We start from the raw sequence: 15,499 nt of genomic DNA on the forward strand, positions 1-15,499 counted from the left end.
GCCTGGCCTGGTATTGATTCGGACATCGCCCACATGCTTGCTGCATGTGGTCAGTGTGCTCAACAACTGGCTGCACCTCGTACAATGCCCTCTCTGTGGCCTGATCCGGCGCAGCCTTGGGAACGGGTGCACACTGACTTTGCCGGCCCCTTCCTCGGTACTTATTGGCTACTGTTGATTGACGCCTTCTCGAAGTTTCCGTTTGTTGTTCGATGTCCGTCGGCCACCACTGCAGCGACGACGCTGGCTTTGTCCAAAATCTTTGCGCTAGAAGGTCTTCCATCCATGATTGTCACGGACAATGGCCCTCAGTTCTCTTCGCAGGCCTTCCGTGATTTTTGTACTGGACAAGGGGTTCATCATGTTACAGCACCGCCCTTCCATCCGCAATCGAATAGGGAGGTCGAGCACCTTGTCCGCACTTTCAAAAGCCAGATGGAAAAATTCCTTAGTGATTTTTCCACAGATGACGCTCTGCTGCAATTTCTGAGTTCTTATCGCTTCACGCCTCTGGGTGATCGCAGCCCTGCTGAACTCTTGCATGGCCGCCAACCGCGCACTCTACTGCACCTGCTTCACCATGTCAGGCCTTGTGCTGTGTCCCCTAGTGCGGGAAAATACTCGGTGGGCGCCGACGTGTGGGCACGAGGGTATGGATCTCGCCTTAAATGGATTCCAGGGGTGGTCAAGGCTCTTTGTGGCTGCCGGCTTTGTGAAATACGTACGGACGACAGCATGGTCGTTCGCCATTATGACCAGATGCACCCACGAGTGGTGGCCACGCCGGTGCCACCCCCCTTCCTTCGCCTCCACCAACCCGAGAAGCCAGTCCTGTCGCTGCTGCCGATCTACCGTACGTGTTGATGCAGCCGATGTCGCTACCGCTTCCGAGTACGCCGGAACTGGCCCCAGTCGTGATGCCGCCTTCTCCGGGACCCATCTCGCTGGAGCACACCCCCAGGTCCACGACACCTATGGATGCTGCTCCGGAGTTTTCACCCATCATCTCGTCCAGGAGGCACGTTCCACGCACGAGCTTCCATCCTGGACATTTCCGACCATACTCTCGTGTCTCTCCGCGGGATCTTCTCAGGGCCTCACAAGAGGCCATGGATGTCTCCGCACTGTCCATGTCTCCAAGGAAGTGAGAGGCAGTACGCGCAAACGGCAATAGAGGTGCTCCGCAACTCGGCTGAGCGCAGGAGCGCCACCTAGCTACGAACGGCGCTGGCCGCATGTCACGGCACGGCAGTCGAATAAGAGATACTGAGTTGTTATCATGTAACGAGCTATTGTTTCTAAGTGAGTGTGTTTGAATATCCACGCAATTATTGGTGATTAAAGGCTATAACATATATTACTACTGTTTGTTTTCTAATGTTACACACCTATTTGACAACAGGTTGTTGCCTCAATATTTCCTAATCTTTTGAAATCTAGCAAAGAACTTCTTCAGTCCAGTTACCAATGATATGCTTGGCTCCACAAAACACCTACCTCCAATTCATGTTCATTAGTCATAATTATTCTTCAACTTTAGTCTGTTCTTGAAACCCTCTTTCTGCATTTAATTTCTGACACATCAGAAGCCCTGTTTTCAAAACACTGATTTCCCAAAAAAGGAATCATTGAGTCGCAGACAGGCACCTTTGAAAGACTGCTAAAATTAGGGAAGGTGGCTTGTTGGATTGAAGAAGACCAAGTGAAGCAAATGGGGGAAAAGGTGGGGTTCTGGAGGAAAGTGGATAGGGTGTCCTCACCTTTGGGACAGACCATGAAAATATCGTCAATGAAACTGAACTAGGTGAGGGGCTTAGGATTCTGGGTAGTTAGGAAAGATTCCTCTATATGGCCTATGAATGTGCTGGCATAGGGTGGTGCCATTAGGCACCAATTGCTGTACCACAGATTTTATTGTTGGTGATGCTTTCAAAGGAGAAGTCATTGTGAGTGAGGATACAGTTGGTCATAGTGACCAGGAAAGAGATTACAGGTCTGGAGCCAGATGGATTTTGGGAAAGATAAGTGTTCAATAGTGTCAATGATATGGGCTTTGGGAATCTTGGCCTTGAGGGAGATGGCATCAACGATGACAAGCCATGTGACAGGTGGTAAAGGAACAGGAACTGTGGTAGTCGATGGAGGAAATGGTTGGTGCCTTTTATATAGGATGATAGGTACAGGTAACAGGCTGAAGGTACTGGCTCACGAAAGCAGAGATTCTCTCAGTAACGGCATAGTAACTGGCTCCAATGGGGTGTCCTGGGTGGTAATATGCCAAGAGGCTAACTGAGGCATTCACAAATCAAAATTACCTTCTGAACCTTACACAGCAACAAATCTACCAAGCCTAGTCTCTCCAGTCATCTATCACCACCCATATACCCACCATCTGGCTACAAAGGAGAGCTTCCCTTGTGACTCAGTACCAACCATGACTTGAGCAACTGAATCGCATTATCCACCAGGATTTTGACTATCTCTCATCATGCCCAGAACTGAAGAATATCCTACCCACTATCATCCTCACTACTCCCATAGTGGTATTCTGTCACCCACTCAACCTATGCACTATCCTTGTCCATCAATATTCCACCCCTGCTCCCAACCATTTGCCTCATTGTTCATACAGGATGTATATGCGAACAAGGAAAAAAGTTCCCAGATTTCCTGGTTAAAAATACACTTTTTCCCTAGCGAAAACACACATTTTCCCAGGTAAAAATAAACATTATCTGTGTTACATGACGGCATATTTTTTCCTCTGAATTGTAAAACTTATCTACCCTCTGAATGGTAAAGGTTTTACACACTGGTACAGAACTTTCCTGCACTTTAGGAACTGAAACTCAGCAGAAAAAACAACACATTTTGGAAAGATCTTCGATGCACAGCTACATGTATGCTGCATATTTTCGTATTACAAAAGTATAAATATGAATTCCACTGAACACAGCATGTTAGTTTCAGAAGCACTGAAATTTAAAGTCCAATGCACTTTTGTCAGCCAATCATAGGTCACATCACCTTGTCTTGCCAGCAAATGATAGCAGATATTCAGAGCATAGGACACGTGATGTCAGATAGCAACATCACTGTTAAATAGCATAAACAAACAAATAAGAAAACTTCAAGGTTTAAATTGATATAAATAACAGTATAGCTACAAGAAAAGCCAAGCTTTCACATATAATATTGATCTTTTTTGCATGTATTACCCTTTAAAATACATAAAACACAAATGTGCCAGTAAAATTTTAAGTGATGACATAAATGTCTGGTCTTGGGGACCAGAAATTTTTTTAAGTGGCTGGTTCTCAAAGTGCTACATTTTGAATAAGAATCAAATGTTCTGTGATTTAATACATTCACAGCACATTCTCACATGTAGCATAATTCATCTTGCGCAAAAGAAAATTTATTTTGACAGTAAAGCTTCTCTGAATCACTATTCACAATATTTTCCTGTTACCTGTTACGATTTAAACAGTTGTGACACCACACTCATCAAAAGCAGTTTGTTGTTACGAAGTATTGCATAGTCTTCGTCTCAAAGCTTTTGATGCATTTTGCTGTCGATGCACACTTGTGTGAGCACTGTGGTTTGTTGCTGCAAGTGGCGCATTTTCTTTGCAAATTTTTATATTGGTGTTTTTCTCTCATTTACATTTTATTGCTGCCGTATTATTCTGCAGTAGTGGGCTAAAGTAAAATTCTTTGTTACAGTATCAGTTCTTATCAGTTCAATACTACAAAAATTTAACTCTAAACTACCGTAATTCTACAAAATTCCTTTATTTTTCCCGGTTTTCTCCCAGATGGAAAGATTCCCCAGTTTTTCCCTGATTTCCTGGTTGTCCTGGGGCGTGTACACCATCACATCCATGCAATAAGACCTAGGTGCTAGACCTGTTCCGTGCATCCTCCCACTACCACCTACTGCAGTCCGGCCACAGGCATCTCCTATCTCATCAAAGGCATGGCTACCTGTGAAAGCAGTCATGTGATCTACAAAACACACTACAACCATTGTGCTGCTTTCTACATGGACATGACAACTAACTAGCTATCTGTAGGCATGAATGGGCACAGCCAAACTATTCCACGAGACAGCTGGAACACCCAGTAGCTGAACGTGCTACCCAACATGACATACTTCTCTTCAAAGACGGCTTCACAGCCTGCTCCATCTAGACCCTTCCTAACGACACCAGCTTTTCTGAACTGCACAGGAGGAACTCTCCCTCACCTCATCCTTCACTAGGCCCTGTCCTCCACATACTTATCCCCATTTCTGGTCCATTTCCAGATCACAGACACCTATGCTGCCAGGAAGACACACAGGCTAGTCTTTTTTTCCCTCTTTCTCCTTTTCCACTCCCCCAAACCTCCTCACTGTAACTAACTCTGACCCCACCACATGCCTGCACACTCCCAAAAGCAGCACTATATTCTCCCCCACTCTTAACCAGCTATCCTTTTCCCTTCTCCTCTCATACCTCCTCCCTGCCACCACACCAGGTTCTGCTCCTGTCAAGATGCAGTTGCTGCCTGCAATCCAGCCACAGCTGCTGGAGACAGTGGTCACATGTGTGAGAATTGTGCTTGTGTGTTCTCTGTTTATGAGTAAAGCTTTTTGGCCAAAGGCTTAAATGTTTAACTGCCTTTCGATTCTGCCTGTCTGCGAGGCAACACTTCCTCTATATGAGGAGTAGCAATCTATCCTTTTCATAATACTGTAATTAGTTCATCCTAGACTTTCCATTGTTTAAAATTTACCAAAAGCATTTTGGGTCTTACTCTTCTGTTTATTTCTTTCGGAAACCATTCTTTCATCTTCAACTGCCCTAAATACAAAATCTAGTGAACTGGTTCTCTGACTTCACTGTTAATTTGTACTACTATTTTTTTTTTTTGTATGCTGACTACAAATTATTTTAGTCTTCTTGTAACTGACTACCAGACCTAAGTCAGACTTGCACAATTAGTTGTTCTACTCCCAGCTGAAGTTTATTTGCACTAGAGGCCAGCGGTATGTCATCAGCAAAATAAAGGTGGTGAAGTGCATTGTTACATGCTGTGTAATGCTACCTGCATTTGATTACTATTTTTAGCAATAATCTTTGGTGCAGTCGCTGACTTATGTTTTCTCTTTGTTTTTGTATGTGTTTTATTCTGTTATTGAATGTGCTTTTTGTAATAAGTTGTATGAGTTATAGTCTAGTTTTTACTGCAATAAAGCTAATAGTCTAGCTCCACAACAATTGGTGACCCCGAAGTGATATCTAATGGTTACTGACATGAAATTTGATGGTCACTGATACTTCGTGTCATGCTAAGTACGAACATTCATATGAACTGTGTAGCACATCTTTCATGTCCGAGTTCACTGTAACTCCACAATGTCAGACCCACTGCCAACTATAGACGTGTCTACTGACACAGTAATTAAATGCTTGACAGTAAAGCAACATAATCTCATGCTGTGGTTTGTAAAACTAGAAAGTCAGTTTGTGTAATGTATATAACTACAGATGACATTCATATAGTTACTGCACTCAATGAAGGCGAGGCCACAGAAGGAAGCACAAGACATTATGGTGTCGCCACCTAGCACTGATCATTATTCAACCATCAAGAGATTAACCCGGCTGATGCAGTTCATGGCAAAGAAATTGGAGAAACTACTCGAACACTGAAAAGCAACATGATCGCACCCCATTGCAGCTACTATGCCAAGTGAATATATTAGCGAGCAACGCAGTCAGTGACGACATTCTGTAGAATATTTGGTTTTGCACCTGACAGCCAACGCGCAGAAGATATTGACTGTGTGCGGCAGTGATCTACATGCACTCGCACGAACCACAGATCACACAGTGGAAATGTATCCGCCCATATGTGTGTCAACTGCTTGCCCACAGCCTCAGGCAGATAACACCCTTGCCGTGCTACAAGCACAGGTTGCTAAGCTCACTGCACAACTTGCTGCATTACGGAACCAGACTGCCAGTAGCTGATCTCGTCACCACCACTCAATGGGAAAATGCAGCCACTCACCTTTGTCAGCAAGTCTGTTAGTACCACCAATTGTACGATTCTGAGGCACGGGAGTGTAGTCTGCTGTACAAACAAGGTCAATTAGCAGGAAGTCAGTGATGACTGCCATTGGCTCTCCAGACAGCAGCTGTCGACAGTACGTAACAGAACATGGCACAAAGCTAAAGTTTTTGGTAGACATGGGTGAGTAGACATGGGTGCTGACATGTCAGTCTACCCACCTGCCCAGTCCCAACGGTGATAACTGCACCTTTTTGCCACCAATGGTACTACAACTGCGACGTATGGTCGTGTCACATTACTGTTGAACTTGGCCTACAGCACAAATTTGAATGGCAGTTCATCGCAGCAGACGCGACACACCCGATACTCATGGCAGAATTTTTATCGTTTAGTGGACTTCTGCCTGACCTCCATTACCTATGCTTCTTGGACACTATTACCAACCTAGCAAGCCAACGTAGAGTGTGTTTGTGTGAGAGACAGCAGCACGGATGATTACTGGTGATTCTCCATTCACAGTGTTCCACAGACAGTTCCCACAGATCACATGACAGAATCCGACATTAGCACACATCCCAGAAACTGAAGATACTTACGCAGGAATTCTCGTCAATGCTTGCACAAGGAATCTGCCACCCATCAAGCAGTAGTTGGTCAACTCCACTACATGTTATCACAAAAAAGAATAATGGATAGCGTCCATGTTGTGATTATAGACAGCTCAATGCCAGAACCATTCCAAATCGATATCAAGTTCTGCATATTGAAGATTTTTACGTTCAATGTCCATGGCAAGCACATATTTTCTACATGGACAATTCGTGAATTCTACCAGATACCTCTGGCACCAGATGACGTTGCTGAGACTGTCTGTACACCATTCACATTATCCGAATATAACTAAATGCCTTTTGGACTTTTCAATGTTCCCCAAACATTTCAACAGTTCATGGATAAAGTCAAATGTGAGTTGGACTTTTGTTATGTGTATATCGACAACGTCCTGGTCGTGTCAAACTCAGAGGCAGAACACCTGTCACTTATGACAAATCTTCACTCACCTATGTGCACATGGCCTGCTCATCAACCCAGCAAAGTGTGTCTTTGGAGCACCTGAAGTACAGTACCTAGGCTATACTATCAATATGCACGGCATACAACAACCGCAAGAGAAAGAAGACGTTATACTTAACTTTCCACAGCCTATGGCAGTCAAAGAATTATGATGATTTCTTGGTGTAACCAATTTTTACCATTGGTTTGTTTGGCATCATGTTCTCCTAGCTTCACCACTGAATACATTCTTGCATAGTTCACTGAAGCCAAAGGACAAACTCCAGTGGAATAGTGAGGCCGAGTTGGCATTTACCAAGCTGAAGACTGCCATTGCAGAAGCTACACTGTTAGTGCACCCAGTTCTGCAGATGCCTCTTGCCCTGATGGCTGACGTGTCTGCCACTGCAATTGATGCTGCACTGCAACAGCAAATAAATGAGCATTGGCAGCCCTCTGCCTTTTTCTGTAAAATGTTATTGCCATCACAACAGAACTGGTCCACTTATGATCGTGAATTGGATGCTGCCTATGCTGCTCTGAAGAAATGTTGTCACATGTTGGAGTGACAGCAGTTCACTCTCATCATAGATCACATGCCACTAACAAATGCTTTCTGTCAGCATCCTAAGAAAGCGTCACTTTCTCAGCTGCAACATCCAGACTATATCGGACAATTCACTACCAATATTGTTCATGTTGATGGAGAACTAAACAAGTCAGCTGATGCTCTCTCTTGGATTGAAGCAATCACTGGTGCAGTTGATTTTGGCACTCTCACCACACCGCATCAATCAGATACTGAATTATGAGATTTGTTAGTGCTACCCTCAGGCCTACAACCGCCGTATTACACTGCCACTGACAACTGCACTGCTATATTGTGACATCACCGCTAATAAACCACAGCCATTTCTACATTTATGCTCTGCAAACCACCATGAAGTGCATGGCAGAGGGGCACATCCCTTTGTACCAGTTATTAGGGTTTCTTTTTTGTTCCATTCACATGTGGAGTGCTGGAAGAATGATTGACTGAATGAATGCCTTTGTGTGTGTGCAGTAATTATTCTAATCTTATCCTCATGATCCCTATGTGAGCAATATGTAGGGGATTGTAATATATTCATAATCATTTAAAGCCATTTATTGGAACTTTGTTAACAGACTTTGTTGGGATAGTTTATGTCTATGTTCAAGTGCCTTCCAGTTCAGTTCCTTCAGTGTCTCTGTGACACTCTTGCATGGATTAAACAAAGCTGTGACCATTTGTAATGCAAGTTCAATATCCCCTTTAGTCCTATTTGGTATGGGTCCCAAACACTTTAACAATATTCTAGAACCAGTTGCACAAGTGATATGTAAGCAATCTCCTTTGTAGATTTATTGCACTTCCCATCATTCTACCTATAAACCGAAGTCTTCCCACCTGCTTTACCCATGACTGAACCTACGTGATCATTCCATTTCACAGCCCTAGAAAGTGTTACACCCAAGTATTTGTATAAGGTGACCGATTCAACAGTGACTCAATGATATTATGGTCATAGGACACCACGGTTTTTTGTTTTGTGAAGTGCATTTAAAGCAAGTTGCCAATCTCTGCACCACTTTGAAATCTTACTAAGATCTGTCTGAATATTTATGCAGCTTCTTTCAAATAGTACTTCATTACTGATACATCTGTGACTATTGACTTTCACCAACAGGCAATTGCCTCTTTACATAACATGTCGCACCATGGAGTATGAGCCACTACCAACATGGAGAAGCAAGCTTTTGTCTGGCCACACGTGGACAAAGATTGCAAGCAATATGTGGAACAATGTGTGGCCTGTCAACGAAATAAAGTCAGCCTGGCATATTAGGTCACTTGGTGGCATGTTTCTTCCTTCGAACCATCGATCTGAAATTGTCCGCCTAAATGTCATAGGACATCTCCCACCATCAGGAGGATACATTTACTGCCCTACAGCCATCTATCGTTTTACATGCTGGCCCAAGGTGTCGCCTATCGCCAACATTACCACTGAAACTTTCGTGACTGCATTCTTCTGGGGATGGATCGCCTGTTTCGGTGTGCCTCTACGAATTACAACAGACGAGAGAAGACAATTTAAGTTGTATCTGTTAAATGCACTCACCGTGCTACTAGGTAAAATGTGGATTAGAACTGCAGCTGATCACCCAGCAGTGAATGGTGTAGTTGAATGCATGCAACGCCAACTGAAAGTGTCGCTCCAATGTCACGACACACAGCGGTTGACAGAGGCGTTGCCCATCGTTCCCCTGGGCCTCCCCGCATCACTGACAGAAGACCTGAAAGCCACGACTGTAGAACTTGTATATGATCAGCTGATACAACTGCCTGACGAGTTCTTTGCGAACATGCCAGATGACTGCACAGACCGGTCAGATTTTGTACAAATGCTACATACACAAACCCGGCAACTAAGACCCGCAACACTTTTGTTTTCAACGAGTTACGGGAGTGCCATCATGTCTTCGTCTGGCATGACATAGTATGCATCCCATTGCACGCACCCTATGATGGACATTACCATGTCATCAGTAGGGACGACAACACATTCAAAGTTGATATGAGGCGTACGTCAACCACCATCACTGTTGACAGGCTTAAACCTGCTTTCCGCACTCATCTAATACATCAAGGACTCAACAAATACTCTATCATGTGTTACTGATCAGCCACAATGGACATCGCAGGTGACCTCACATGTGCCATCAGCAGTCTGTGTATGACCCTTTGTTACCCGGTCTGGACGACATGCCTGAGGTGGTGAAGTGCACTGTTATGTGCTGTGTAATGCTTTGTGCAAATGATATTTAATAATTATCATTGGTGCAGTCACTAACTTCTGCTTTCTCTTCGTTCTTATATATCTTTTGGTCTGTTGTTCACTGTGCTTTTTAACAGAGTTGTATGAGTTACAGTTTAGTTTATGATGCAATAAAGCTAATTACCTAGCTCCACAAAAGTGGTTCAGAACATTCTATTAACCTGTATTCCTCCTCCTCTCTCTCATGTCAGGGATCTACAAACTTGTTCCAGGAGTGTTAAAAATAGTTATGATAATGTGGAATCTCTCTGCCTGATTTTCTATTCAATTATGAAATTCTTACTGTCATGATTAAATCTACAGCTTGTGGAAACTGAGACAAAAGTTCTCAATTTGCGAGTCCCAGAAAAGGTGGTGATTCATATGCAATGTTCCATTGTAAAATTTCATTTACAGCTTGTTATTTGCTTGGTTAAATATGATTTTTTCCCCTAGTGCTCATTTTGTGAACATCTTGTGCATTATTTATAGGCAGCTTACAGAACTATGTACATTTTTAATGTTGTCTCTCTTGTTAAGTGGAACAGTGGCCACATTATTACGTAGTCTTACACTGCAGTCATTCTCTACATAATTTTCCTTTTCTATTACTGTTCACCCACCTTTAATATCGAAGATTTTACCAGAATCTTCCGGCACCATCCCTTCCATCATACCTCAAGTCACTGAATAATCCTATTCATGCAGGGCAGTTACCTTCATAGTTCCCGAATTTATTGAATTTAGGTTATGTTAATCTGCATATTTGTTTTGTCCATAACAGATGGTCTCAAACATTGTTTTGCACATACTATTTTGGAAAAAATGTAGGCTAATCAGTTCTAGATATTTTGGCAGGCTTTTTTTTCTTTTAAGATAATTACTTTATTATTACAATGATATCCTCAGTTTGGACATGTCTGTCAATCTGTAGCCTTCTAATGGTTTCTTTTTAATTTAAGCGTCTTTTTCAAAAATGCCAATCATAAGTTTTATTTTTTGTTGATCTGCCCTGAAAAGGACAACTTTCACTTCTAAGTTGAATAGGTTTTACAATAAACAATGTTCATGTTTTAACTTCCAAGGCCTAATTTTTTTACTGTGGGTGTTTATTACCAAGAAGATTAAAATTAACCTTCTATTTTATTACTAATTTCTTTGTTGCTCTGCTTATTTTTAAGATCTTTATTGAGTTGTTGTTTTGTCGATTTCTTTGTTGCAGTTGTTCATTGCTGGTTTCTGTATTGCAGTTGTTCATAGCTAATTTCTTTATTGTAGAGCCTTAGACCATCCAGGGAATTCTGTGTCTGTGAGGATTCTGCTGATAGACAGGGCCAAAGAAGAGAGACTTGTGCGGATTACTTGCACATTCATAACAAAGAGTTTCTTCAGGTTGCGAATAGTTGGGCTCATTTCAAGGCTGTTTCAAAGTCAAAATGTTTCCAGTGATGACTTTCTATGTTCTAAATACTTTGACAGAATACCTATGATGACAGTACAAGAACAAAGTGATGTCCCCTATGCTGCAGATTTTCCATAGGTAGAGAAAGAACTACATTTCCTGAATAAGTCAGCTACAGAGGTAGACGTTACCCCTGTTAAAAAACCATGATGGGTGAATTCAAGTCATAAGCTCCATCCATCAAGAAAGTGCAGAGAAATTACTGAAGATGTGAGGGAGTACACCAAAGCACAACTGATAGCATTCTTCAAAGTAGAAATTCCATATGCAGAAGAAAATGAACAAAAGGAAGCTTCCACAACTTGCCACAAATTTTTCATTTTCACACACATCAATTTAACTGTTGAATTGTGTGCATCCTACAGCGAAAAGGTGAAAGCTTTAACTATCATCCCAGAGTTATTATCAAAGAAAACAATTTTGCATCATAGTCCACCAGCACCAAAATATATGGAGAAATCAAATGTGAGATCAGTAAACGGAGTGTTTGGAAGACCAGATCCCTATTATGGTTATCCTGTAGAAGCAGCACACGTTCAAACAGCACAGTCACTTTACCTGAGAGATAAATGGGACTGTTCTCAGCACAGCGCCAACAAAAAGGACACTGTAACAGTTGAAAGACAAGGATTCACAGTATTATAAGAAACTTTTGTCACATACAAGAACGAATATACAACATTAGACATTTCAAGATCAAAATTTTACGCATTACATCCCAAGTGGGTGGTTCCACAACAACCTAGGGACGCCTCTTTATGTGTGCACTGTACAAATTTTGAACTTAGTGTGGTAACTTTGGAGAACCTATGTGAACATGTGACATACGACACCTTTGTTGAGCATGTGAAGTCGTTAGCAGTTTGTAATATAAAGCGTGAGTCTTGTTTGTTTGAGGAATGTGGTGACTGTCTTGGAAAGGGAGGATTCTCTTTACAAACACTTTGTCTGAATGACATAGAAGATGACTCTTCATAAGTTACATATGCAACATGGGAGGAAAATAAACTAAGAAAATTGTTGCCATTAACTGTGCCATTGATGAACTCAGGAAATGGACAGTGAAAGCAGTAACACACCAACATATGAAGAAAATGCAACAACAACAACACACTGCAGAAGTGAAGGGATGTGTACATGCTGAAGGACTGTGTTTCGTGATTTTGCCAAGAACTGGTCTATGATTCTCCCACAAAAAGAACAAGGGTACCACTGGAGTAATGAACAAGTTCTTTTGCAGGAGTGATATATTTTTAGAAAAGAACCATAAGTGTTGCAGTTATAAGTTACGACACATAACACAACTCAGCACACACATTGCTGGCAATGCTCAAAATCCTACAACAACTGCAGCCAAAGGCAGAAAAGATCATCATAATTTCCGATGGTGCTTCCAGTCACTTCTAATATTGTTGCGGGGACATACAAAGCTGCTGGTCATGGGAAGGGGCCTTTTGATAGTGTAGGAGGCTCGTTGAAGCATCATGTTACAAAACAATCTTTCCAGTCCAAACACAGCTGCAATTTAGAATGCCGAGTACTTTACAAGAGCGATGGAATCATACACATCTACAGCCCTTATTCTTTTGTCCAAAGAGGAAACTGAAGAATTCTGCCAGCATAAAAGCACAACTGGTCCAACTAAACTATCCCTATGAAAGAAATTCAGAAGACCAATAGCTGCACTCAAAGCGATGATTATGCTGAATGCACTTTAAAAAGCAAGATTCAAGAAGAAATATCATTTGTCCAGACAACATCCCTGAAACATCATGAGAATATTCAGATTCACAACCTGGGAAAAGGGATGCTTGTGGCATGTGTGTGTGGCTGTGACTGGTGGATCACAGAGGTTAAAGATATACGTTATGAGTTAAATGAAATATTTGTGAACTTAATCCGACCACATAATCTGGCTCCTGGATATGGGTTTCCATTTCTACGACAGCAGTGACACAATCAGTGTTCACTTCCCGTTCACAATGCTTTGAAGATTGTGACTTCCCCAGTTCCTCTTGGTTCAACAGGAAGGCATCATTCAATATCAAAGGAAGATAATGATGCAGTGGAACACACCTTTGTTCACTGAATAGCCGATTTCAGTTCAAAGCAGAATGCACAGAAGTTGTATGCTTTGGAACCTGTCAGATTTTACATCTTTCACATATATTTTAGAACCATTTAATATGTTTAAAACATGTGCCTCTTTCTCATTTTTCAGAAGAAATCAAATTCACTGTTATAAAAATATGGTTTCATTAACTGAATATGGGATAATGTGGTTATGGAAACTGGTTAAATGCAAGGCAAAATTTTCAATCATCTGTAAAATCTGTTCAACTTAACAATGGTGCTCCTTTGCAGGGTATTTAGTACTATGTGATACTAATAAACAGTAAAAAAAAGAAAACGGGGGGGATTAGTATTTATTGGAGAAAAAGTTTTTTCTTAAATTAAACGAAAATCTGAATACTGCAGCAAAAGCACTTTGACCCACATGTTCAATGTGTAAGCTATCATTGTAATCATAAAATACTTACCCTTCAATTTAAAAAAAACTAACAAAATATTGAAACTGTTCCAGAGATAAAGTGTTTTAAAATTTTCCCAGAAAATCGCATGTGCAAAATGGTGGTCGAGGCATCTTTGGTGGCTTGTATCTCACGCTAGGTTTTTTTTTTTTTTTTTTGGACAAAATGTAAATATACAGGTATCTTAGTTACTCCTGAGATGTAACACACGCTAAATTCAATTACATCCAAGGCTATAAATTTAAGATTTTTTACCTTATCCTGCCTGAAATGATATGGACTATGCAACCACTATTTACTTAAGAACCGTATGGGTAGATCACATAACTAATGAGGAGGAACTGAATAGAGTTGGAGAGAAAAGAAATTTGTGGTCTAACCTGACTAGAAGAAGGGATCAGATGGAAGGGCACATTCTGAGACATGAACGGATGACCAATTAAGTAGTGGGGTGGAGTGAAAATTTTTGAGGGAGACCTAGAGATGAATACAGTAAGCACATGTAGAAGGGTGTAGGTTGCAGCAGTTACTCAGGGATGAAGAGGCTTGCAGCAGATACAGTACCATGGAGAGGTACACCAGTCTTTGGAGTGAAGACCACAACACCACATCTCCTTTACTCAATTACATTGACCCAATAATTTTTTAGGTAATTTAGTAATGGACAAATCAAAATCTGATGTTCATATTACTATTTACTTTATTAAATTGGCCTACAGTATGCTAACCATACTAATTTACTATTCAGCATATTGCAAATATTTGTGTACTACTGTTTTCCTACCTTCTAGGTAATTGAATTATTTGTTAGGAAAATAAAATACATGGTTACTTTAGGCCCGCGCACAGGTATTTAATACTGTTGTCTTGAAAATTATTGCTATCGAGCGCCTTCATATGTTGACAGATTCCTGAATCTACAATGAACCAAAAACCAATGTATTATTACTGGAGCGAAATTAATGGTAACGACTTCGATTCAACATCGTTTCGAGGGAAACAATTAATCCATAATAAGAGAATAACCGAAATTAATGAGTTCAAACTTTGTCAATCTTTACTGCGGAAGATTTCACACTCACTTTGCAACATCCTCGAATTCAGTCTTCGTCTGTATGTTGATAACACCCATTTTTATTTGTACCTAGAAGCTGAAATACACTTGAGCGCAAACTCAGTCAAAAAATGCCACCTTCCACAGCCTTGTGCTTCTCCTCTGCCATCCAATAACAATACACGGACACCAAAATAATGCTGTATCCACAGATAATATTTGTGCTGTTCCGACCTTCGACCATAGATATTGGTAGACTGGTCATGACGTATATTTCGTGGCACCAACATCTCTACTGCTATACCACGTGACTATTGGCAAAACAATGGTGGTATCCTGTTGTGCTTATGGTTGTACCGAGCGTTTTGTGAAGGGAAGTAACATTAAATTTCACATGTAAGTATTATTAGTATAATTTAGCGGCATTTCTTGAATACTGATAAACTATTGTGTGTATCATATCCTTACCCAGAACGCCACAGTTACGTAAATTGGC

The 15,499-nt window shown here is 41.4% G+C and overlaps 1 protein-coding gene across 1 annotated transcript in view; it reads right to left on the bottom strand.

The window, feature by feature from the left end:
* LOC124607282 (glutaredoxin-3) overlaps positions 1-15,222 on the bottom strand; it is a 48,350-nt gene extending 33,128 nt beyond the window's left edge. Inside the window, exon 1 of the mRNA XM_047139562.1 lies at positions 15,032-15,222. Coding sequence (XP_046995518.1) covers positions 15,032-15,081 — 50 coding nt within the window. The 5' untranslated portion in view covers positions 15,082-15,222. The remainder of the gene's footprint in view (positions 1-15,031) is intronic.
* Between the last annotated feature and the right edge of the window lie 277 nt (positions 15,223-15,499).

Source organism: Schistocerca americana, chromosome 3 (assembly GCF_021461395.2).
Source record: "Schistocerca americana isolate TAMUIC-IGC-003095 chromosome 3, iqSchAmer2.1, whole genome shotgun sequence".
NCBI lineage: Eukaryota > Metazoa > Arthropoda > Insecta > Orthoptera > Acrididae > Schistocerca > Schistocerca americana.